At 42.6% G+C, this 27,174-nt stretch overlaps 1 protein-coding gene across 1 annotated transcript in view; it reads left to right on the forward strand.

The window, feature by feature from the left end:
* The window catches only part of KIF15 (kinesin family member 15), a gene marked incomplete in the record, with an annotated part of 170,400 nt that overhangs the window by 96,794 nt on the left and 46,432 nt on the right, over positions 1-27,174 (forward strand). The window contains 5 exon segments of the mRNA XM_073630416.1: positions 5,937-6,134; positions 15,807-15,914; positions 18,321-18,426; positions 21,828-21,993; positions 26,449-26,599. Of these exon segments, the coding sequence (XP_073486517.1) occupies positions 5,937-6,134; positions 15,807-15,914; positions 18,321-18,426; positions 21,828-21,993; positions 26,449-26,599 (729 nt within the window).

Consider the following 27,174-nt stretch of genomic DNA (forward strand, 5'->3'; position numbering starts at 1 on the left):
TTCAGCCAGCCTGCTTCTCAAGCCTCACTTTCATATGTGATGCACTTCCCATCACACAGAGAGGATCACATATGAAAGTGAGGCTTGAGGAGCAGGCTGGCTGAAAGGGAGGCTTGGCTAGCGCTCTGACCAGTTCCTGGTAGATGGACTGATTCAGGGCACAGCTTACCATTTTTTTGTACTTATTTTTCATTTTTAATCTCCTAATTTAGAAACATGAGATACATGGTTCTCTGCTTCATTAATTTGTTCTTAATATAACTATTCAATTAGCCATCCTATGACCCTGTAAACCGGAAGTGATTCTTACTTGTTGCACTTCTGGTTTGTAGACACTCCCAGTGGGGGTCATCTTCTGTTTATAGAGCAGTGAGGTGAGGGTGGTCCATACCCCAGATGACGGCTCCTTAGCTGAAACATGTCGGGTGGACCCCTCACGATCGCCTCTATTTGATATTTGAGCTCTGTTTCGTTCTTCCAAATGTGAGTCTGTTTTTTATTATTTTAATAAACTAGTGTTTTAAAACGTTATTGCGCTATGTGAGTTTTGTTTGCTCCTTGCATGGCATATGAAACTACACGTTTGGCTTATGCTGGATGACCTATGGGAGAGGAAGCCGTGCGGACCCCCCCTTTTCTTTCCACCATCTGTTGATGACATCTGACAAGACGCATTTCCCAGAACCAGTGGTTATTATGCTTTTTTGACTTGTCTGGCGTACGCCATTTCAGGTCAATTTTTTCCGGTAAGCTTCCTCTACTCCTGGTGTTGGCCCCGGCACTGATGTACAATCTATGCACACTTGTGGTCTCCCTTCTGCCCACTCGCCAGATTTGGTGCGACTAAAATTCTGTGAATACCATCTGGCTATGCATCATCACCCCCTTTGAACTCTGATTTTTTTTCTTCACTATTTTTCTACACATTTTTTATGGACTTTTAAAGTTTCATGTTTTTTATGTTTGGTGTCTGGCCCATGGAACCAGCACAGGTTTCTACTAATCACTGGCACATCTGATGATTAAGTATTATTGTGTATTTACTTTATATGTGATCAACACTGATTAATTATTTGACACTATCCATTTTATGGTCATACATTTTTTGGTAGTATTCACCTATTTTTATATGTCTTTATTGTAATAGTTTAATGTGAAAAAAAGTGGAATTACACTCGCAATGTGTATCCTGTGTTAAGGAGTCTTTTGCTCATCCATGTAGTAAAGCCGCTGGTGTATATATTACTGTATGTGTCTAGAGATCCGGGGGCGCTAATGGCTCCCAGCGCTTCCTGGAGAACTCTGAGACACTCCCAGCTGGGTGGGGCGTGCGTAACGTGCGTCAGAGCATCCGGAAGTGTCAACAGTTCCATTATTTCTTATGGGGAAACTTGCTTTGATATACGAGTGCTTTAGAATACAAGCATGCTTCTGGAACAAAATCCTGGCATTTTCCCATTCTGGAGTTGATCTGAAACCGGTCTTGAGTACAATCAAAGAACAGATTTTGGCCTTGGCGGTTCTCAGACAGATTGCTTTGCATGCCTTGATGTGTGTCTTTGTACAAGGGGTCATACATCTTGTTCTGGCTAAGTGACTCAATGGGACCTCAACTTGGTCATATCTGTATTGCTGTTGTGCAAAAATCTTAATTGAAATCCATCCAAGATGTCCCCATTGTCCTTTTTGACTCAGGTTATTTTTTTGGTTGCCATTGTTTGGCTCTGAGAGTTTCGAAATTGGTTGCCCTTTCCTGTAAGGAACTGTTCCTGGTACTCCTGTGACAAGGGTTTTTTTTTTTGAGAATTCAGCTGTCTGTCTTTAGGTGGTTTCTTCTTTCGATCTTAACCAGGACATTGTGTTGTGGGTACACACTATAAGAAAATCGGGCGAACGATCGTCTGTTTATGCTTTGTCGTTTCACAGCAAGTCGGAACCAAGGAAGGAAAAATTCTCATATGACGCATGCTTTTTTTTGTTTGTTTTTTGTTTTTTGTTTCTAATCATGCGCTGTCTTTCGGTTATGGTTTTTCTCGTACAAAAATGGTACACATTAAATGAATTAAACCTTTTGGAGTTTGTCCCTTTATGGAGGTCAGAATCGGCTGTTAAAAGTGGTGTACACACTATCCGAAAATTGTACGATCGTTCCTTGGACGAATATGTTCGAGTACATGATACTTCACACCTTAGATGTGGTTAATGTTATTAGTTGTTGCCTAAACAACTGCTGCAGTTCATCAGTCGGATTCCCTCTTTGTGGTTCCTGATGGCCCAAAGAAGGGCACACAGCTTCCAAATCTACTATTACTTGATGGATCTTTAGGGTTATTTCTCAAGCTTACCGTCTAAAGGGCAAAGTTCCACAGTTTTTGGTGATGGTTCAATCGACCAGCAGTGTTGGTGCTTTATGGGCTGTTCATCTGGCTTCGGTAGCTTAAGTTTATAAAGCTGTTACCTTTTTTGAGAATTTTACCAAGTGAAAGTTGAATTTTCTGAAGACGCTACCTTTTGGACGGTGTGTTTTTCAGACAATGTGAGGTCTTAACCTGTGTGATTTGCTTGTTTGGAGATTTTTCCTGTGCTGCCCTCCCTTCATAGTTACTGTTTTGGGGCATCCCTATTGTAATAGATATGAGGATACCTTTGTCCTGTGAGGTACTCCAACAAAAGGATTTTGCTGTTAAACCAAAAAATCCAATTTTTTTTCTTGTCCGTTGAGGGACACAGGAAGTAATATTGTCAATTATACTAACCGTCAACAGTCATTCTCAACCAGGGTTCCTCCAGAGGTTGCTAGGGGTTCCTTCAGCATTGGGCAATTTATGCCTTTCAGATAAGTTCCCACTGACACCATTGATCTTTTTAGCTATCTGTAAGGAGGTAATTCTTCCCAATGACCACAAGTGTAAGGACCATTCCTCTCACTGACCATCACAATAATGTATCATGAGTTGTAGATTTATAATTTTTAGCAGGGGTTCCTCGAGACCGGAGAACTATTTCAAGGGTTCCTCTGTGTTGAAAAGGTTGAGAGAGGCTGGTCTACAGGCAAACAAAAAAGGCAGGCCAACCCAGGATAACCCCTTCTACTCCCAGCATTCCTGCTAGTGTCCTAGGAGGGAGGGAAGCCCTTTTTCATCTAGCCCTAGATCTAACTCTTTATTTGCTTTTTTTTTTTTTTTTTTCCCCCCCCCCCCCCCTCTTCGGATTCGACCCTCAAGCAGTGTGTTCTGCTTTAGGCACTCTCTTCAGAGCAGTCTGTTAGCAAGTTAGCCACAGAGCACTTTCAATGTCCAAAGTCGCTGGCATTGCCTCTGCATTTGCCCTGTCTCCGATGACCAGCTCTGCTGAGCACCAGGGGCTATATTTGTATTTGCACCACTGGGTACCTTTTTTGAATTGCCCACCTGCTGCCGGTTTTACCCCGAAAAGTTTTTAAATCTGAGGGACTAAACACGGACCTCATCTGCTGTATGGACTGTCAGTCACTGAACTTCTTCTCCTCCTCCCTCCTCCCTTCTTCTCCCTTCTTCTTCTTCTCCCTTCTTCTTCTTCTCCCTTCTTCTTCTTCTCCCTTCTTCTTCTTCTTCTTCTTCTCCCTTCTTCTTCTCCCTTCTTCTTCTTCTCCCTTCTTCTTCTTCTTCTTCTCCCTTCTTCTTCTTCTTCTTCTTCTTCTTCTCCCTTCTTCTTCTTCTTCTTCTTCTTCTTCTTCTTCTTCTTCTTCTTCTTCTCCCTTCTTCTTCTTCTTCTTCTTCTCCCTTCTTCTTCTTCTTCTCCCTTCTTCTTCTTCTTCTTCTTCTTCTTCTTCTTCTCCCTTCTTCTTCTTCTTCTTCTTCTCCCTTCTTCTTCTTCTCCCTTCTTCTTCTCCCTTCTTCTTCTTCTCCCTTCTTCTTCTTCTCCCTTCTTCTTCTTCTTCTTCTTCTCCCTTCTTCTTCTTCTCCCTTCTTCTCCTCCTCCTTCTCCTGTTGTGATAGCGTGATCCTGCTTGGTAAAAGAACCTTGTGAACCGCCAATCTCGGATCTGTTCCCACTGCCAGTCTACAGTGACCTTGTTCTCCTCTGGCCTTCAGACCTTTGTTGACTAACAGTCTCTGGGGATTGTAAGTTCCTGAGGCCTTGCCTTGTAGCCTGAGCCACAAAGTTGCAATGGGTGATCCCAGTTCATTCTAGTTTTGGGGATGTTCATTCTGTATCTTTGGAGGGCACTGATGTCTGCTATCTGGAATCTTGTTACCCTATTGTTAAAGGGGCTCTATCTGAGAGTCCCTCTTAGTCCCGTTAGGTAAAACAGACTCATTTACTCGTCACCAGGGGCCTCTACACAGATCTTTGTTGACAAACCCACCAGTCTTGGAGAAGTGGAGAGGGGTAATTTGTTTATCCATTAGGATTTTAACCAATCTGTATTTGAATTGGTGTTCCTCAGTGGACTAGAAGATTTTAAGGTACAAAAATCTTTTTTTTTTTTTTTTTTTTCTCTCGCTATAATGCTAAACCAGTGGATTCAAGTCGCTGACATGGAACAAGCATATAGATTAGGATGGCCTTTCTCAACTGTTTCAACACCGAGGAACCCTGGAAATAGCTTTCCAGGTTTCAGGGAACCACTGCTAAACATTACTATATCTATAACTCATGATAAATTTGTGTGATGGTCAGTGGGAAGAATGCTTCTTACACTTGTGGTAATTGGGAAGATATACCTCTTGTAGATAGCCAAAAAGATCAATGGTGTCAGTGGGAACTTCTCTGAGAGGCAGAAATTGCACATTGCTCAAAGAACTCCTAGTAACTTCTAGAGAAACCCTAGGGTTCCACAGGCCCCTCCCTGGTTGAGAAACCCTGGATTAGGAGTTAATTTTTCTTTCTAGCTTCCCATGTCTGCATTTTTCTAAGCCTTTAAATGTTAGCAGGGGCAGCTTTTCGTAGATTTTTTTTTTTTTTCATTTAGGCAACGGCTACATTGGCAGTTGGTTTTATATTTTTTGCTAGTAAGAGCTCAAAGGATAAGTTCCCCTTTTCACAAAAAATAAATGCATATATTTTTGCAGGTAAAAAAAAATGTGCATTTATTTTTTGTTTCTGGAGCCTCTAAAGAATTGCACCAGTGATCAGCAGATCGCTGGTGTCATGCAGGTTTCCTGCAGATCTGTCAGTATATCCATGTGCCCGTTCATCCCATATGGGCAAGCAAATGCAATCTGACAGGAAGAGAGAATGCTCCACAGCGCTGTGGTAGTTCATTGAAAACTACAAGCTGACAGCTGCAAAGGCTGCCAGGCCTTTTAATTTTCCATTCACAGAGCACTGTGAGTGACGAGCCCCGCTTGGCCACTTTTTATTTTATTTTGTTTTTTAATTTGGGAGTTTGAGGGCTGGTCCATGAGTATGGGTCCTTTTAAACCATTTGACAATTGTCACATAAGCAACTCATTTATTTCAGTGTTATACAGCTAAAATTAATGGTAATAAATGGTAAAGTTGCCTACACAAGAATATATAACACTAAGGGCACTTTAACACTAAGGCATTTTTCAGGCGCTAAAGGGCTAAAAATAGCGCCTGAGAAACAGCTCCCCTGCCACCCCAGTGTGAAACCCGAGTGCTTTCACGCTGGAGAGGTGTGCTTGCAGGATGGGAAAAGTCCTGCAAGCAGCATCTTTGGGGCATTGCGGGAGCGGTGAATAAACCACTCCTTAAACGCCCTGCCATTGAAATCTATGGGCAGCACTGCCGAAGCTTTTTTTATCACCCGCTAGCGGGGAGTTAAAAGCGGCGCTTTACCGCCGATGCCCTAACTGTATCTGTAGTTTGCTTCAGTCACCCGTGTGTTTTTAAGTCTGAATGCAATATTCCACTTCTGTAATCTCCAAAAGTAGACATGTCATTTTTCGTTTAGTTTACTAGCTTGTTTTTTGGTTGTGTCCAACCAGATTCTGACTACTCCAACAAAAGCTTACAATTTAAGATCAAGACTTGTTCCTCGTCTCAGTCCAGATGGCATCCAAGATGATTTGCTGGATACTCCTAAGTCTGGGGACCATCATGACAATATAATCAATGAACCCATCCCTCCAGAGATGAGTGAACAAGCCTATGAAGCTATTGCTGAGGAACTCCGAATGATGCAGGTAAGGCTAAAATATGCGGATGCCAGTTGGTGCATACCATTTCTGGGTTATTCTATTCTGCACTTGCACAAACTAGGATTAGTAACAAGCCTCAACTTGGTCTGTAACAGGATTCCTTTACTTTCATATTCCCAGTAGGTTAGTGATACTCCAATTTCCTTCAGCATGCACTTTGATTACGTGATTGAGTTTGAAAAATTGCATGTGCAGAACCAAGCCAGGGCTTTCTCTTTGGGTAAAAAATTTGAGCTTAAGTTGAGTCCAGTTTAACCACTTGCCTACCAGACACTTACATCCCCTTCCTGCCCAAGCCATTTTCCAGCTTTCAGCGCTGTCGCACTTTGAATGACAATGCTACACTGTACCCAAACAAATTTTTTTTATCATTTCCTTCACACAAATAGAGCTTTCTTTTGGTGTTATTTGATCACTGTTGGGTTTTTTATTTTTTACAAAAAAAGACCAAACATTTTTTGTCAGTAAATTTTATAACTAAGTAATTTTTCGCCTTCACTGATGTGCGCTGATGAGGCGGCACTGATGGGCTGAACTGGTGGGCACTGAGGAGGCACTAATATGCCAAACTTATGGGCACGGATAGGTGGCACTGTTGGGCAAGGATAGGCGGTACTGATGGGCATTGATTGACAGCAGTGATGGGCAGCACTGATAGGTGGCACTGATTGCCAGCACTGACTGGCATTGCTAATGGGCACTTATTGGTGGCAGTGGTGGGCACTGTTTTCTGCCACTGGTGGGCACTGGTTTGTGACACTATTTTGCACTATTGTAATCAGGGCACTGATGATCAGTGCCCTGATTACATTCCTACATGTCCCCCTGTGAGGAGATGCCATTGATCGGCTCTCCTCATACTCTGTCAGTGTGATTGGACACAGGCGATCACATGGTTAAAGACCTGCAGACGGGGGTCTTTACAGAGATCGGGGTCGCTCCGTGTCCTAGCAACACGGCGCGGCCGCAATCGGCGCACTGCACAAGAGCAGTCGTTCTGGGACACCGTCATATGTTGTCTCAGAACGAGAGCTGCACCGCCCCGCCGTCATTTGACGGTGAGCAGGCAGCAAGCAGTTAAAATGCAGTGGGTTTTTCAAAACTAATTGTTTTTATAATCATTGCCTTTAAAATTGTAACATGTTTGGTGAATGTACACATTAAACTTTGCATACATTGGTTCCTTCAAACAGTTGCTTAGCCTCTATAAAATGCTTTCCTCCAAAATTAACCTACATATCCCAATGACAGATTTTCGAACGTCTTAACCTCCCTAAAATACGGTTTCTCTAGTCTACTCTTCTCCTATTAGGGAGATTGGCTCCTTCTCCTCCATTTTTAGCACAATAGGAGTTGGACTGTGATTTGCAGTTTTCAGGTGAGGATTGGCTCAAGGCATTCTCTTTGCTCATCCACTCTGTCGTGTATAGCACAGGAACGCCATTATAAAATATTGACACTGTGCTATTACCGCCCAGCTACACTTACCAGAATTTTTCTGATCGCCTTAAATACCTGCTGGCTGTGTCATAGACACAAAGGTACCTCCGTTCATGTTTGGTGAAGTCTGCCCCTTAAACAATTTTAGGATGCAGTCTTTAACCTCCTCCCACCGACCATACGCATATGTGACCTCACAGGAGCGGGTCTTTATCCGTGGAGTCGCATATATAAGTATCTCTCCTTTGTGCTGAGAGCATGCCACACAGCTCGCTCCCAGTACAGAGACTGGGCTCTCAAAACTATCAGGACCCGGAACTCCTGGTCCAGGGGTCACTTGATCGCTGTGATAGCCTCTTATAGGCTATCACAGTGATCAGTCACTGAGACCATCCCCGTGTTTACTTCCTCTTCTGAATAAAGAGAACGATACATTATCCTTCTTTTCTTGCAGTAGAGGAAGATATAAACACAAGTGTATAAATTAAAACTAAAGAAAAAAGGTTTGCCAGGTTCAAGGAAAGGGGCAAGGTCACGGTCGGCATATTTAGAGTAGAATGTTTTTAACCACTTGCCGACCGCCTCACGTCTATATACGTCAACAGAGCGGCACGGGCAGGCAAAATCACGTACCTGGTACGTGATTGCCTTCTCGCGGGCGGGGGGTCCTATCGGACCCCCCCCCCCCCCCCCCCCGGTGCCAGCGGCGGTCGGCATTTGTCTAGGAGCGATCAGAGATGAGGGGGAGGCCATCCGATCGTGGCCCCCCCCCCCCCCCTCGCGATCGCTCCCAGCCAATGAGAAACATCCCCTGCCTGTGTATAGTACACACAGGCAGAGGATGTGATGTCATCTCTCCTCGGCTTGGCAGTTTGCGTTCCGACGCCGAGGAGAGAAGACATCCGAGTAAGTGTAAAACACTACACAACACAGTAGAACATGCCAGGCACACTAAACACCCCCGATCGCCCCCCGATCCCTCCCCAATCACCCCCCCCCCCCCCCTGTCACAAACTGACACCAAGCTGTTTTTTTTTTTTTTTTTTTTTCCTGATTACTGATTGGTGTCAGTTTGTGACAGTTAGAAGTGTTAGGGAAGTGAGTATTAGCCCCCTGTAGGTCTAGGGTACCCCCTAACCCCCCCTAATAAAGTTTTAACCCCTTGATCACCCCCCGTCACCAGTGTCGCTAAGCCATCATTTTTCTGATCGCTGTATTAGTGTCGCTGGTGACGCTAGTTAGGGACGTAAATATTTAGGTTCGCCGTCAGCGTTTTATAGCGACAGGGACCCCCATATACTACCTAATAAATGTTTTAACCCCTTGATTGCCCCCTAGTTAACCCTTTCACCACTGATCACTGTATAACCGTTACGGGTGACGCTGGTTAGTTTGTTTATTTTTTATAGTGTCAGGGCACCAGCCGTTTATTACCGAATAAAGGTTTAGCCCCCTGATCGCCCGGCGGTGATATGCGTCGCCCCAGGCAGCGTCAGATTAGCGCCAGTACCGCTAACACCCACGCACGCAGCATACGCCTCCCTTAGTGGTATAGTATCTAAACGGATCAGTATCTGATCAGATCAGATCTATACTAGTGTCCCCAGCAGTTTAGGGTTCCCAAAAACGCAGTGTTAGCGGAATCAGCCCAGATACCTGCTAGCACCTGCATTTTGCCCCTCCGCCCGGCTCGGCCCAGCCCACCCAAGTGCAGTATCGATCGATCACTGTCACTTACAAAACACTAAACGCATAACTGCAGCGTTCGCAGAGTCAGGCCTGATCCCTGCGATCGCTAACAGTTTTTTTTGGTAGCTTTTTGGTGAAATGGCAAGCACCAGCCCCAGGCAGCGTCAGGTTAGTGCCAGTAGCGCTAACACCCACACACCGTACACCTCCCTTAGTGGTATAGTATCTGAACGCATCAATATCTGATCCGATCAGATCTATACTAGCGTCCCCAGCAGTTTAGGTTTCCCAAAAACGCAGTGTTAGCGGGATCAGCCCAGATACCTGCTAGCACCTGTGTTTTGCCCCTCCGCCCGGCCCAGCCCAGCCCACCCAAATGTAGTATCGATCGATCACTGTCACTTACAAAACACTAAATGCATAACTGCAGCGTTCGCAGAGTCAGGCCTGATCCCTGCGATCGCTAACAGTTTTTTTGGTGAACTGGCAAGCGCCAGCGGCCTAGTACACCCCGGTCGTAGTCAAACCAGCACTGCAGTAACACTTGGTGACGTGGCGAGTCCCATAAGTGCAGCTCAAGCTGGTGAGGTGACGAGCACAAGTAGTGTCCCGCTGCCACCAAGAAGACGAACACAGGCCCGTCGTGCCCATAGTGCCCTTCCTGCTGCATTCGCCAATCCTAATTGGGAAACCACCGCTTCTGCAGCGCCCGTACTTCCCCCATTCACATCCCCAACCAAATGCAGTTGGCTGCATGAGAGGCATTTTCTTTATGTCCTCCCGAGTACCCCTACCCAACGAACCCCCCCAAAAAAGATGTTGTGTCTGCAGCAAGCGCGGATATAGGTGTGACACCCGCTATTATTGTCCCTCCTGTCCTGACAATCCTGGTCTTTGCATTGGTGAATGTTTTGAACGCTACCATTCACTAGTTGAGTATTAGCGTAGGGTACAGCATTGCACAGACTAGGCACACTTTTACAGGGTCTCCCAAGATGCCATCACATTTTGAGAGACCCGAACCTGGAACCGGTTACAGTTATAAAAGTTAGTTACAAAACAAAGTGTAAAAAAAAACACAAACAAAAATAAAAAAAAATAAATAGTTGTCGTTTTATTGTTCTCTCTCTCTCTCTCTCTCTCTCTCTCTCTCTCTCTCTCTCTCTCTCTCTCTCTCTCTCCTCTCTCCTCTCTCCTCTCTCCTCTCTCCTCTCTCCTCTCTCCTCTCTCCTCTCTCCTCTCTCCTCTCTCCTCTCTCCTCTCTCCTCTCTCCTCTCTCCTCTCTCCTCTCTCCTCTCTCCTCTCTCCTCTCTCCTCTCTCCTCTCTCTCTCCTCTCTCTCTCTCTATGGTTCTGCTCTTTTTTACTGTATTCTATTCTGCAATGTTTTATTGTTATTAGGTTTTATCATGTTTGCTTTTCAGGTATGCAATTTTTTATACTTTACTGTTCACTGTGCTTTATTGTTAACCATTTTTTTGTCTTCAGGTACGCCATTCACGACTTTGAGTGGTTATACCAGAATGATGCCTGCAGGTTTAGGTATCATCTTGGTATCATTCTTTTCAGCCAGCGGTCGGCTTTCATGTAAAATCAATCCTAGTGGCTAATTAGCCTCTAGACTGCTTTTGCAAGCAGTGGGAGGGAATTCCCCCCCCCCCCCCCCCACCGTCTTCCATGTTTTTCTCTGGCTCTCCTGTCTCAACAGGGAACCTGAGAATGCAGTCGGTGATTCAGCCAGCTGACCATAGAGCTGATCAGAGACCAGGGTGGCTCCAAACATCTCTATGGCCTAAGAAACCGGACGCTACGAGCATTTTATGACTTAGATTTCGCCGGATGTAAACAGCGCCATTGGGAAATCGGGGAAGCATTTTTTCACACCGATCTTGGTGTGGTCAGATGCTTTGAGGGCAGAGGAGAGATCTAGGGTCTAATAAACCCCAATTTTTTCAAAAAAGAGTACCTGTCACTACCTATTGCTATCATAGGGGATATTTACATTCCCTGAGATAACAATAAAAATGATAAAAAAAAAAAAAAAAATGAAAGGAACAGTTTAAAAATAAGATAAAAAAGCAAAAAAATAATAAAGAAAAAAAAAAAAAAGCACCCCTGTCCCCCCTGCTCTCGCGCTAAGGCGAACGCAAGCGTCGGTCTGGCGTCAAATGTAAACAGCAATTGCACCATGCATGTGAGGTGTCACCGCGAACGTCAGATCGAGGGCAGTAATTTTAGCAGTAGACCTCCTCTGTAAATCTAAAGTGGTAACCTGTAAAGGCTTTTAAAGGCTTTTAAAAATGTATTAATTTTGTTGCCACTGCACGTTTGTGCGCAATTTTAAAGCATGTCATGTTTGGTATCCATGTACTCGGCCTAAGATCATCTTTTTTTATTTCATCAAACATTTGGGCAATATAGTGTGTTTTAGTGCATTAAAATTTAAAAGTGTGTTTTTTCCACAAAAAATGCGTTTGAAAAATCGCTGCGCAAATACTGTGTGAAAAAAAAAAATGAAACACCCACCATTTTAATCTGTAGGGCATTTGCTTTAAAAAAATATATAATGTTTGGGGGTTCAAAGTAATTTTCTTGCAAAAAAAAATAATTTTTTCATGTAATCAAAAAGTGTCAGAAAGGGCTTTGTCTTCAAGTGGTTAGAAGAGTGGGTGATGTGTGACATAAGCTTCTAAATGTTGTGCATAAAATGCCAGGACAGTTCAAACCCCCCCCAAATGACCCCATTTTGGAAAGTAGACACCCCAAGCTATTTGCTGAGAGGCATGTCGAGTCCATGGAATATTTTATATTGTGACACAAGTTGCAGGAAAGACAAATTTTTTTTTTTTTTTTTTGCACAAAGTTGTCACTAAATGGGATATTGCTCAAACATGCCATGGGAATATGTGAAATTACACCCCAAAATAAATTCTGTTGCTTCTCCTGAGTATGGGGATACCACATGTGTGGGACTTTTTGGGAGCCTAGCCGCGCACGGGACCCCGAAATCCAAGCACCGCCTTCAGGCTTTCTAAGGGCGTAAATTTTTGAATTCACTCTTCACTGCCTATCACAGTTTCGGAGGCCATGGAATGCCCAGGTGGCACAAAACCCCCCCAAATGACCCCATTTTGGAAAGTAGACACCCCAAGCTATTTGCTGAGAGGTATAGTGAGTATTTTGCAGACCTCACTTTTTGTCACAAAGTTTTGAAAATTGAAAAAAGAAAAAAAAAAATTTTTTTTCTGGTCTTTCTTCATTTTCAAAAACAAATGAGAGCTGCAAAATACTCACCATGCCTCTCAGCAAATAGCTTGGGGTGTCTACTTTCCAAAATGGGGTCATTTGGGGGGGGGTTTGTGCCATCATGGCATTTTATGGCCTTCAAAACTGTGATAGGCAACGAGGAGTGAAATCAAAATTTATGCCCTTAGAAATCCTGAAGGCGGTGCTTGGTTTTTGGGGCCCCGTACGCGGCTAGGCTCCCAAAAAGTCCCACACATGTGGTATCCCCGTACTCAGGAGAAGCAGCTGAATGTATTTTGGGGTGCAATTCCACATATGCCCATGGCCTGTGTGAGCAATATATCATTTAGTGACAACTTTTTGTAAATTTTTTTTTTTTTTTTTTGTCATTATTCAATCACTTGGGACAAAAAAATAAATATTCAATGGGCTCAACATGCCTCTCAGCAATTTCCTTGGGGTGTCTACTTTCCAAAATGGGGTCATTTGGGGGGGGTTTGTACTGCCCTGCCATTTTAGCACCTCAAGAAATTACATAGGCAGTCATAAACTAAAAGCTGTGCAAATTCCAGAAAATGTACCCTAGTTTGTAGACGCTATAACTTTTGCGCAAACCAATAAATATACGCGTATTGACATTTTTTTTACCAAAGACGTGGCCGAATACATTTTGGCCTAAATGTATGACTAAAATTGAGTTTATTGGATTTTTTTTATAACAAAAAGTAGAAAATATCATTTTTTTTTCAAAATTTTCGGTCTTTTTCCGTTTATAGCGCAAAAAATAAAAACGGCAGAGGTGATCAAATACCATCAAAAGAAAGCTCTATTTGTGGGAAGAAAAGGACGCAAATTTCGTTTGGGTACAGCATTGCATGACCGCGCAATTAGCAGTTAAAGCGACGCAGTGCCGAATTGTAAAAAGTGCTCTGGTCAGGAAGGGGGTAAAACCTTCCGGGGCTGAAGTGGTTAAAGATAAATTTTATTTTTTTTTTTTTTTAATTGGTTTCTGTGTCAGTTAGTTAGCCTTAGTCACTAAGGGGTTAATTTGTACAATTATGTCTTTCCCACAAACTATAAAAACACCTTGTAGATAGCTTTTGCTGTCCATGAGCCCAGCTGCAGTGAAATGCTCTGCCTTGCCGCTCTTCCTCTGCGCATTATTCCTCAGCACGTTAGCGGAATGGTTTGAGGTCCTGAGTGAACTTATATGAATGGAACGTATGACTGCTCAAGACAGTAAAGCCGGGTATACACCATTAGGTTTTTTTCCGTTCAACCCAGCAGTCGGAGCCACTGTACTCACTATGCAACGTTAGTACAACGATCTTCCTCGCTGAGCTGATGTGTTCCGCCCCCGCCAGAACACTCCAATCAGTGCTCTCTGCCATTGGCTGAGAGAGCTGATCGGGAGTCGGTCGGCTGCAGGTTTTTTTTTTTTTTCCCAGCATGCACTAGGGCCCAATGTTGGCCATGGTGTTCGGTTTTTTTTTTTTGTTAACTGGTAAATATCTCCTGACATTTGACCTGTGTGTACTCGACTTAAGTCTGAACCATTCAATGCAGTCTGGATGTCGTGGTGGGTATTTGTTGACACGCCCAAATTTAAACTGACTTTTTTTTTTTTTTTTTATTCCCCTGAAAACTTTCCCCTGAAAACTTTTAAGCTGGCCATCCCTTTCTTGCCCTCCTACCCTTACCCGCCCCCCCCTTTTTTTTTTTTTTTTTTTTTTTTTTTATACCCTTCCTATTTTATTCCTAACCTCAATCTTTTACAATTACGCAGCATAAGGTCTTTAAAATTGTGGCGGTACCCTGAAAAGGCAATCTGTCTGCTGCCTTAGATGTAAATATCTTTTCCCGTGTTTGTGTAGCTGCAGGTTGACTATGTAATTTGCTATGTACTGCTTTATTGTTAAACTTTTGTGAACCCTATATGGCACAATGGAGTTGATTTTACAAAAACTGGCGAGTGCAAAATCTGGTGCAGCTGTGTGTGGTAACCAATTGGCCTCTAAATTAATTTTGTTCAATTAAGCTTTGACAATAAAACCTGGAAGCTGATTGGTTTCTGTGCAGAGCTGCACCAGATTTTGCGCACTCCAGTTTTAGTAAATCCACACCAATGTGTAACTGATTGTCTTTACCTCTTTAGTAAATACAGCTTTGCATACAGTCCAATTTTTAGCATTCTGCATATTTACAGGTGAGATAGCACAAGAAAATGTTACGTTATGTTTTCTGGGTGATCCTAAAAACCCCTGTTCTAAGGGAACTCTCTGCCCTGTTTGTATATTTCTTGTTTCCACTGTTCTGTTCCCTCAAAACCATGTTAGCTAAACCATGCTGATAACTTTTTACCTCCAGGTTGCACCTTACCCCCTCATCATGTGGCATTTTACAATATGTATTGAATGACCTTACAGGAGAGACTCTATTATAAAGATTTTCTCAGCCAGTCCATACTGTAGCTACAAAAATGTGCCACTGCCCTCACCTATAACTGGCCTTTGTAGCAAGGAGTATTGGAAGGCAATGCATATCAAACAAAAGCCAAGGAAAAATTCCAGGCTCTACTTACCAACCAGATTAACCTGTCCAAAGTATGCATTTAAAAACAGGGGGTTAGTTGCACAAATTTGCAAATACAAGCGTAACCTACAGGCCCTGGCAAGGCAAAATTTGCAAATACATGCGTAAGCTACAGACCCCGGCAAGGCACCCTGTGATCTGTAAACCCTACCTCTAACTTATAAGAGGCTCCACAGTGGATGCACATGCATTCTGATGAGATAGATGAAGGCAAATGGGCTGAAGGGAGCCCACCCCTCCTTAAAGGTACAGGGGCACATTAATCACCCAGCATGTAGCATGTGGATAGATGTAGGGGTGGGCTCCCTCCAGTCCATCTGCCTTCATCTATCATTAGAATGCATGTGCTTCCACTGTGGAGCCTCTTATAAGTTAGAGGTAGGGTTTACAGATCACAGGGTGCCTTGCCGGGGTCTGTAGCTTACGCATGTATTTGCAAATTTTGTGTAAATAAACCCCTGTTTTTAAACGTATACGGTTAGACAGGTTAATCTGGTTGGTGGTAGGCTGGTTGGTAAGTAGAGCTTGGAATTTTTAAAAGGATTTTTCCTTGGCTTTTGTTCAATACTGTAGGTAGGCTAGGTTTTAATGCACGCGTTATAAACTTATTATAATAGATTTTTGGGTCTGGCTAGCTGAGTTGAGTACCAGGGTACGTATGTATTGATAATCTGTTTAAATTATGCTACAGGAGCAAGTGACAGAACTGCAAGCTAAACTTGATGAGGAAGAGAGCAAAAATATGAAGCTACAACAACAGGTTAACAAGATGGAGCATCATTCCTCTCAGATGGAAGAGGTTGGTTCGCCATAATATAGTTGTTTTTTTGTTTGTTTTTTTTTTCTTTTATGTGGCACAGTTGCTGGCCATGCATTTTCATTGTTGATAGTTGACATAGCTTGCGGTGCTTATTTATTGCAAATGATTGTGACTATATTTATGACCTAACTACCAAGGCTTGCCAAGAATGTACTCTGGGACGCACATGTGCAATGTCAGTTCTGCTTTAGGTGTTGGTTTAACCCACATAACAATCACATTTTACAAGGCGTTAAAAAAATTCAGACCACACTGTGGAGCCTGCAGTGCCCTATGAAATATTATGTGAATAACTCTGTAGAGCACTGTGATTGGAAGAAAGTAAGGTCACATGATTTGTTGTGCTCATTGTACAGATTACATTGTAAGAGCATTTTGATAGGCACAGATTGACTAACTACAGACAAAAAACCTTTTAATCCATTAAGGGGCGCAGGAATTCAGAGACTGTTGGAAATGATGGCCAACTCAAGATAATTCCTCCAGGAACATGGATGTCCTTCTAGTCGTACATTAGGGGACACAGGGTGAGTATTCTGGTACATTGGGTTATGCTGCTGCCTTCAGGAGATTGGACACTGGCAAAAAAAAAGTTGTAGGAACAGCCCAGAATATCCACTCCCATCATGCCTCAGGTTTTTTTTTTTTTTTCTGGTGTCCTAGGACGGCGTTTCTCAACTCCCAGTCCTCAAGGCATCCCAGCGGGTCATATTTTCAGGATTTCCCTCAGATGAAACAGCTGTGGTAACTACTAAGGCAGTGAAACTGATCAAATCACCTGTGCAAAATAATGGAAAGCCTGAAAACATGACCTGTTGGGGCGCCTTGAGGACTTAAGTTGAGAAACGCTGTCCTAGGAGAAACGAGCTCTCTTCTCTCCTCATAGAAAGGGGGGAAAAAGTCTTAGTTTCTTTTATTAATTTTTTATCTAGCAAGTTGATTCAGAGCCAGAAGAGGCTCCTTTTGCAACTTTCAATCATAAGTGCAAGGGCAGCAGTCCTGGGAGACGGCTAGCTTTCGATCTACGGTGTCCTTTCTATAGGGTCTGACCTCTATAGCCGGGATCACTATCCCCTGCCTAAGTCATAGCACTTCTGAGTCCTCTCCCCTTCATGGGTTTGCCCTTCCTATGTAGAAGTATCGTCTAGAGAAGAATTCTTGGTTACTATGTCTGAGAAAAAACTGCTGCCATGATGGCTTACCGTGGACACAGGAGCAGCAAGCATGCTTCTACACTCCACCAGAAACTGTCCCTAAATTCTGAGTCTGCCGTTGCTTCTGCAGTCCGCCAAGAATAAGGAGAATTGCATACATCAACCAGGAGGCTTATATTAACCATCAATGAGGAACCAAAACGTCTTGCAGCTCACAGAAAATCAGAGCTCATCCTGGCTTGTGCAGAGTTTTACTTTCCAGCCCTGACTGCCATGTATGTCACAGTTGTGGAAAATTGATAGGTGGACTTCCGCAGTAATTAATGTCTGGACTGTGGAGAATGGTCTCTTTGGCCAGAGGTGTTTCCAAAAACCCTGTAGCGGGTGGGGGATTCCAGACGTGGATCTCATGGCTTCAAAGTTCAACAACAAAGATTCAGGGATCCTCTAGCTTTGAGTGTTTGCTCTCGAGACTAGGTGAGATCAAGTCAACCTGATCTATGCTTTTGCTCCTCTCCTTCCTCACCTACTCTACAGGATCACAATGGAAAGAATCCTGGTGATTCTCATTGTGCTGAGCTGGTCCAGAAGGATGTGGTACTTGGACTTCATGCTTCTGGCAGACTCTGAGGGGACGTCCCAGATCTTCTGTCCCCTATTGCTAGGTGATTTTGACTGCTTGGAGGAGAAAATGTTTTCCTGGGCTGGCCTTTTTGTGTTTCGTGTGTCCAATTTTCCTGTAGGCAGCATTCTAAAGCCCCGTACACCCGGGCCAAACATTGGGTGGTATTAGCTGGTTCAGTAGAAACTGGTCGACATTCAGCCCGTGTGTACAACAGCCGATCTGACAGAAGCCGGCTGAACATCTCTAAGATGTATGACCGAAAAAGATCTGCCGATTGGCATCCAATCCCAGGGGGAGCCATCCTCCTGTGAGAACACAAAAGCTCAGCGGGGGAGATTGATGTACTAACATTGGATTGTTAGTACAGTGGCTCCTCTCAAGCTCTTCATATATTATTTTATTTTTTTTTTTTTAACGTTCAGTCTGCTGGGTTGAATGGAAATAAACTGCTAGTGTGTTCCAGGCTTAACTCGACAGTCTCTGATATTCCTGTGTCCCTCACTGGACTTCAAGAAAGATTTTACAGAGTACAAAAATCCTATAAGATAAATAAGACTTTTGCACTTGTCCATTATCTACCGGCAAATCTGATCTTGTATTTTACAGCTTTTTTCATCAGAAAGGGCAAGCTGGAACAACAGGCATCAAGAACTTCTTGCACAGATTAATGTTTTTGAAAAACAGCAGCAAGACTTTAAAGGCAGAGAAGATGGTGAGCAATAGTGTAGGGTGGGATTTATTGTGTCCGTTATGAATTCTAGCATGTGGATAAGCAAATAATGCAGTAGGTTATGTCCTGTATGGTATTGATGCTATAACCTATATCACGAACAGATGACACTGCAGGTAAAATCTAATTCTGTTCTCATTAAAAGTGGGGACACATGGACTTTTTTTATTTATTTTGCTGTGATCCCCAGTGGATCGCTTTTCATAGAGCAGTGCAGGTGCAGCTGTCTGGCATTTAGGATTTGATGCTGCTACCTCCTGAATGTCTGTGTGTTTTTGTTGTGGCCTCTTGTCTGACAGCTCAGCTGTTTTAATGGGAGTAACACAACTGTGTTGCCCCATGCATTTGAATATGTTGTGTCCGGCAGTGGTACTGCTGGCCAAACGTGACATGGGGGATAATGTTTTCCACAAAGCAATGCATTGTGGTATGTGTACTATCCACCTGGCTGCCTAAGGGGGCAATAAACGTTTCTCAACTATCCGATTATCCCCCCTTACCAAATCACAGGTGTAAACTAAGCCTAAAGTTGGATACACACTATACAATTTTCTTTAGATTTACCAAAACCATATAATATGAGGTCAAACCTTAAGTTTCAATTTGTATGCAGTCAGGTAGGCCCTTGCACTACATGGTTTTGGTAAATCTAAAGGAAATCAAACAGCAAAAGTTGTATAGTGTGTATCCAGCTTAAAGCGTTTGTTAACCCAAAAAAAAAAAAAAAAAAACTGTTCCTTTAAAGCATTTTATACAGCACAGTGCTTGTGATGTCATTTGGCCCCCTGTATCACCTGAAATACCTGGCTGATCGTGCCTGGCTATGCCCTCCCCCCTGTACGCTGACTCTAATATATCAGGGCTGCTAAGCCCTGACACCGGAGGCATCTGTAATGTGCCTCAGTCATCCGCAGCCTGCTGTCTCCTCTGTGCTAGGGCTGGGGAAAAAATCGATTTGAATCGAGTTGAGAGGTCAAATTGATTAAAAATGTCAGCAAATTGATTTTTTCTTTTTTCCACCAGGACCGGCGCTGACACCACACTGGTCCTGAGGAGCCGCGGCCTCTCCTAAAAACGTCTGCCTGCAGCTCCTCAGGACCGGCTCGGTGTCCAAAAAAAAAAAAAAACTTGATTCGAATCGTGAATCAAGTGTGTTTTTCTCAAAAAAAAAAAAAAAAATCGCCCAGCTCTACTCTGTGCTCTCTCCCCTCTCTGCCTGTCAGCTTGTGACAGTGCCTGCCCCCTCTGTGTTCTAATCCTGTGTGCCCCTGTGTGAGGTGCTTTTGTAAAAAAAAAAAAAAAAAAAAGTCTGCTCAACCTTATTTTACAGCTCTTAGCGATCACATGATCGGCTGGCTCTTTCCTCTCCCGAGTGATGTCAGCGGGGGAATCTCGGCCCCGCCCGCTGCATCTATCAGACGGGGAGAGAAGAAAGCCAGCCAACCATGTGATTGCTGAGAAGAGCTCTGAAATGAGGTATAGCAGGCTTTTTTTTTTTTTTTTTTTTTTTTTATCACTCACACAGGATTGGAACACAAAGGGGATGGTATGAAGATGTGAAAGTGGCTTAACAACCTCTTTAAGGGTCCTTTCACACAAGCGTAATTGGTTCAGTCATGTTTTGTTTAGTTGCACATCCGTCTACACTTTACATCTGTTTTTGCATTCGTTTCTTTTCTCTTTTTTTACATGTCTTTTCCTGTTGAAGAAAATAGTCATTGGTGACACAAGTATATACAAAGATGTTTTTGCCTAAAAATGGATGTAAACAGTTATCCATTTATGTCCAGAGCTAAAAAAAATGGAAAAAGGTCTCTGTCTTTTTTCTTTTGACATTGACAGACTTGAATGTAAATGGACATACATCGGTTACATTCACCCTCCCTTAGACATACATAATGGATCCGTCTAGGAAAACTGACAGATCCAGACTGGTGTAAAGGGTGCCCTTAATGGGGGTCTAAAGGCTTGCTTCCACAGGTGGTTGAGCTGCTGTTTAACCACCCACCCAAAAAAAGGGCATGCAGTTTTTCAGGTCTGTACACATGCCATAGCTGTGATGCTTTGTTTTGCAGGCACATCAAAAATTTAAAAAGGATGTTACATTTATCGGGTATCGCCGCCAAATACAACCTATTTAAGTGTATGGGGCCATGCTGCAACGGCCTTGCAACCGCATGTAATGCATGCAATTCCAGCACGATGGTGCAGCATTTACAGGGATAAAACAGGTGGCAAGGAGGCCACTTATCTCCTCCCCAACTGTCAAAGATCCCTGAAAAACACACTTCACAGGGACAGGAAGGGTTACCATATGTATGAACAAGCTCTAAATGCTCTTAGCAGTGTTTATAATCTGAAAAGCATCTCGTGCTACTACTTTTTTTTTTTTTTTCTTTCTTCCCCTCCTCCCACCACCCCCTGGGTTGTCACCAGAATAAGATTTCCTATTGGAAGATTATCCAATTGTTGAAATATTTGGATCTTTGCCTTAATTACCATCGGCGACAGATGGGTTTTTTACGAAAGGCAAATCCACTTTGCACTACAAGTGCACTACAAGTGCACTAAAAGTGCAGTCGCTGTAGATCTGAGGGGAAGATCTGCTGATTTTATCATCCAATCAGGTGCAAGCTAAAATGCTGTTTTTTATTTTCCTTGCATGTCCCCCTTAGATCTACAGCGACTGAACTTCCAAGTGCACTTACAAGTGCACTTGTAGTGCAAAGTGGATTTGCCTTTCGTAAATAACCCCCAAGATGTGATTCTCATCAGCAGTGACAGAAACGGCAGTAAAACCCTGACAGAATTTCTAACTTTCTCAATACAAAATTTAAAACCTGCGTTGTATATAGACACATGTCGACTCAATAAATTTTAAGGATCAATGCATAAACTATAATTTAAGTAAGGGTTTTTACTGATGCTTATCACAAATTCTGCAATGTAATGTTGGGCAAGCGATCATCCGGTTGTCCTCGATATTTCACAACAAGTCAAACCCAAGGATAGTACTAATTGTACAAAAATTCTCGCATGACATAGGCTTTTTTAATTTGAGGTAGAAACGTTGTAGCCTAGATTATTGCCTGTGCTGTCTTTCGTATCAGATTTTTCTTGTATGAAAACCATACACATTAAAAAAAAAAAAAATCGTTAGTTCTGTTCACATACGAGAAACATTTTGGAGTTTGGCAAGTTTGAATCGGATGTCAAATTTGTGTACATGCTATATGAAAATCGAAGATCATTCCTCGTACAGAATTTTTCTTCCGACTTTTTTATTTGTTTTTCTTTTCTTACTGTGTACCCAGCTTAAGGATAACATTGATCTCATAATATTATGTATAGTATTTTTGAAGGCTGGATTTTTCTGTTTGTAGTTTTAAAAAGCGAGGTCCACGATCTACGTGTAGTACTTCAGTCTGCAGACCGTGAGCTTCGGGCTGTAAAGATCGAGTACAGTTTATACAAAGAAAAACAAGAAAAGGAGATGAGTGACCTGTCTGACCGCCACATAAATGTGCAGCTGCAATTGGACAATGTCAGGTATACATGCTTGGAATGGTTGGCACAAGCCAATCGTTACAATGAAAGACATTTTGATGTGTTTGTTTTTATTAAATAACTGTAGCAATAATTTACCCATCTGGGTTTTTATGTCTGCAACTTAACTGTAGGGTTTGCAAAGCATATAGGTATGCTAAAGCAGTGTTTCTCAACTCCAGTCCTCAAGGCGCCCCAACAGGTCATGTTTTCAGGCCTACCATTATTTTGCACAGGAGATTTGATCAGTTTCACTGCCTTAGTAATTACCACAGCCATTTCATGAGGGAAAACATGACCTGTTGGGGCACCTTGAGGTCTGGAGTTGAGAAACTGTGCCAAATGTTGAAAATATCTTGTACTGCATCTAAAATTTTGAGAGCATGTACCACAAGGCGCTTACGATTACCGATCGTGTCCAGAAAAGCCTTCTCTGTGCTTCTTTTCTCGACTTAGAAGCACAAACTACACCCACCATAGCTCTGTTAAATGAAAGTTCCTTATCAATAAGACATTCTTACTGGAAACAGTCAGTGAAAAGACAGGGCTGAGACCCCAATTAAAAGGAGAAAGGTATCTCAGAAGAAGCATAGCCAGAGACCTATTCTGGACAGAGTTGTAATAGCCCTCCATTGTGCCTGCTCCTAGCCTTAAGAGCGAAACGCATGTTTACCAAATGGTCTTGTATCTTAGAGCTTAAAGCTGTGTTCCAATTGTTTTTAAGTGTAGTGTAAAGTGTAGCTGCTGACTTTTAATAGACACTCACCTGCCCCACGGTCCAGCAATGCGGCCACCTGAAGCCTCGCTCCTCTCCACAATGCTGGCATTGCAAGTGTGGGCAGCCAGCTGTGACAGCTTTCGGCTTCACAGCCGACTGCGCATGTGCGAGTCGCACTGTGCCTTCTCAGTGGCCGGGCAATCTTCTGGGACCTGTGACATGTCCCAGAAGATTGCAGGTAGGGGGAGAGGAGTCGCCAAGATGGCGACAGCGGAAGTGGGAGCTAGGTACCCCCCCCCCCCAAATAAATTACATGCCAAATATGGTATGTAAGGGGTGCTTAAAGTGGAAGTTCCACTTTTGGGTGGAACTCCACTTTAAATTAACTCACAGCTAAGAATTGACCCAGTGTGCTGCTGCTGACTTATAACAGTATTTGTTAGTAATGCAGGCATTTTTGAAGTTGACTGTTAATATGACCATAATATCTCCTATGTAAGTTCTCTTTATCCAGGCCATGATATAGCTAGTAATAGTCACATTTTAGTGGAATTCTACCGTAATATAAAATGTTTCTTAATCATCTAGTACAGGACACAGGCTCCTTTGAACCTTGACCATAGGTTATATGCTGCTACTTTAAGGTGAGGATACTGACAAAGCAATTGGTACTTTGAGTGAGACAAGAGACAACAGATAAGTTATTATACAGTACATGTACTACCTTAACAAATTTATTGTCATAAAGAGGGTATAACATCGCACTCAGTATGAAGTAGAGATGCACGATTAATCGTTAAAGAATCAGATCGCGATTCCCCCCCCATGATCTTAACGGATCATGTTTTCCGATTCTTCTATGCAGTTTTCTCACAGCTGACAGTGGTAAAAATCCAGGCAGCCTGCCAAGTTTACGACAACATCACTTAGACCAGTGGTTCTCAACTCCAGTCCTCGGGACCCACCAACAGGCCAGATTTTAAGTATTACCTTGGGAAGTTGCAGACTAGAATACTGCAATCGCTGAGCAGCAAGTGATATCACCTGTGATGTATTTCAGCTATCTTGCAAACCTGGCCTGTTGGTGGGTCCTGAGGACTGGAGTTGAGAACCACTGACTTAGACGGAGATAAAGAGATACATTGTAACACTTTGTCCTTTTAGATCAAAGGAATGAACTTCGGTCTGTAAATGAGGGAAGTTTAACCACTTAAAGTGGAACTTCAGTCATTTTTTAATCTTTCAATCTATTCAATCCTCTGCCCTTGTTGTTTTTAACTTTGGATAGTAAAACATTTTTTTCTGCCAGTAAATACCATATACAGCCTACTTCCTGTTTCTTATCTGGAAAAAAAGCCTAGGCTTATGACGACATGCAGAGAGAGTGCTCTCTCTCTCTCTCTCTACTTGTATAATAATTTATCGTTTGTCTCTTGCCTCACTCAAAGTCCCAATTCCATTTGATTTAGGGATGGAGGTACATCCTATACATTGTGTGCTTCATGTAAAGTCCCACTACACAATCCGCCCCAACCCTCCCTTATACACTGACAAAAAAAGTGGTTAGGTCCAAATTAAGTCCAAATAACCCCTACCAAACCCAGCAATCCTCTGGGTTTTTGCTAATGTCCTTAAGTGATGGACAACCTTTCTCTACTGAGAACCAGTTTCTGTCTCAGAATTCTGTTTTTACTGGAAGCTTGCTTCTTTGTATGAAAAAAAACTTCACCTTGCTGCATCAACACCACTGTGGCAATATGATTGCAGCTTCTGTAATATTGCCTTGAGCACTGGACCCAGCCTGTGGCCCTCACCCTTGATACAGAAGTGCAAAACTCTACAAGACAACATAAAAACCTGAGCACCAAAGAGGTGCTTGGTGCATAGTGTTCAACTCTCACCAATGCTTTCTCTAAAGAGCGTAAAAGAAACTAGGGAAATTTTGATTAATGTATGTGTTTCACTAAAAAAAGAAACAAACAAAATATCCAAAAAATCAAAACAAATAGGATACATAGTAAATTGAAAAGAATGAGCATGTAGCCCTGGACTAGGCATTAAAAAACTGACACTAGAAGCATGCTGCTGTCAACCATGGAGGAAGGTATCCACCTGTGTGAAGACAAAAAATGGGAGAAGAAACAGAAAGCCCCACTGCTCTGGTGTAGTAATGTCACTATAAGTTGTTATTAAAACAATGTAAAAAGATCCTACTCACAAAGGTAGATGCATCGGTAACAATTGAGAGCAAAACTGTGCCCTTCTGTCAGTGCACGGTCCCGATCTGCACAGGGGAAGCATCCGGATTGCTGAGTGTGCCGCTCTTCCTAGGTCCTGAACCTCTGCCTAATGTCTGTCCCGAAGAGGTCCACCACACCGATTTACCCCGCTAAAGGATCCAGGTCGCCACAGGGTGCATTTCAAGGAATTCTTCCTCTTCAGCTCTTTGAAACGCGTCCTGTTGCAACCTGGATCCTTGAGGTCCAGGGCCTAGGAAAAGCCGGGACACTCTCCGCGATCCAGATGTTGGGTTATCGACTGATCCCGTGTGGCTCGGGACAGTGTATAGACTGTGGCGCACAGTTTCGCCCTTAATTGCTCCAGATGCATATACCTTTTGTGAGCAGGATCTTTTTTACGTTGTTTTAATAAAGGCTTAAATTGACATACTACACCAGCGCAGTGGTGTTGTCTGTCCCTTCCCCCCCCCCCTTTTTTTTTTTTGTCCAAAACTCTACAACAGTGTTAATTTTGGCAGCAAATTTCGATTTGGTTTTAGTCCCATTTTAGTCTTCTGCAATTGCTTTAGTCATATTTAGTCAACTAAATCTCCAGTACATTTTAGTCGACTAAAATGTCCTACCTTTGTCGACTGAAATCTCCAGTACATTGTAATCGACTAAAACACATTTTAGTTGTCTGAAATCGAATGGGTGTAATTAAATTGTAATGTATTAGTTAACATTTCTCTACAATTTCCAAACTCCTTATTTACTGCTGGAATGAAAAATCTCATATGTTACTATTTAAGGTGTTGAGGTATGAACATGCACTAAAGGCCAGTGTTAATTTTGAAGTCAAATTTCAATTTGGTTTTAGTCTCAGTCTTTTGACTAAAATGCCATTTTAATTTTAGTCCCCTTTTAGTCTTTTGACTAAAATGCCATTTTAGTTTTAGTCATATTTTAGCCATCTCAGTTTTTTTAGTCAACTAAAATAGTATTCATTTAGTCGACTAAAATGTTTTAGTCGACTAAATTAACACTGCTCTACAGGTTCAGGGCAGAAGTAATCCAAATCCATGTAGTTCAAATCCCTAAAGACCCTCCCTATGGATGAATATTACCAAAAAGCATTCATAACATTACAGTATACTGAAATTATCATACTCCTCCTCATACTCCTTACCTAGGTTGACTTCTGTATACACCTATGCCAAGGAAAAAAATTAATTTGTAGGAAGGGGTCTCAATGCTCTGTGATAGGTTAAGATGCAGTATAATCATGTGGGGGTACAGCTTCCTAACTTTTGGAAGCTGTTTTTTATGTATTTTAAAACATACTGGTAGCAGCTTGCTTTGTTGGGATTACCATTTTTATTCTACTTCAACAGATTGATCACTATAGCAGCCACTGGTGACTTTTTAATTCATGTAAATATGTCTCCCTTAGAAGAAAAAATGGTTAGACGCTGAGATATGGACTGACAAGTCATGTTTTACTTCTGTTTAATAAATTAGGTTGGAGCATGAAAGTTTATTGGAGGAGAAGCGATCCCTTCAAGATGCTTATGATAACTTGGAAGAAGTCATGAAGTTTGAATCCGATCAACTAAAACGAGAGCTTTCTGACAACAAACGTGAGAATGAAACGGTGAAAGCTGAACTTGGTGTAAGATCTGGCTTTTTTTTTTCCCTCTTTACCTAAGGATGAGATTTCCAAAGCTGTGATAATGTAATAGTCTGCCTATTCCATCACTACAGTGTGTGTTTAATGCCTGCATCCAACTGCTGTTGCGCCCCCTCCTATTCAAGGGGAAAACTTCCAGCGTTTCTTAGGCATAAGACAAAAGGGACTATGTTGAGGTCTTTGTGTTTTTTGAGTTTCAGCGTTTGCACACCTTGGCAATTTTAAAGAGGCTCTTACTCTTCTTCCCTTTTATTGTTTTAACGTTGTGAAAATTCCAAGCTGGACTTGAAAAGTTAGGACTTTTGGAGTATCCAAATAATATATGAAAGAAGATACTGACTCAGTCACCTAGGTTCCATTTAGATTAAAACATTAATTTATGCTAACCTCCTGAAAATGCTGGTTGCCTAGCCAACACAGACCTGAATACTGTCCTCGAACAAGCATGCTGCAAGTAAATGTCAAGTCCTAACTTCTAATCTGCATTACCTAATATCCTCCATATTCCTCAGTGCAGGTTTACTTTAAAGCTGGTCACACAGACATCAGAGTGCATC

This window comes from Aquarana catesbeiana, linkage group LG05 (genome assembly GCF_042186555.1).
Source record: "Aquarana catesbeiana isolate 2022-GZ linkage group LG05, ASM4218655v1, whole genome shotgun sequence".
Classification (NCBI taxonomy): Eukaryota; Metazoa; Chordata; class Amphibia; order Anura; family Ranidae; genus Aquarana; species Aquarana catesbeiana.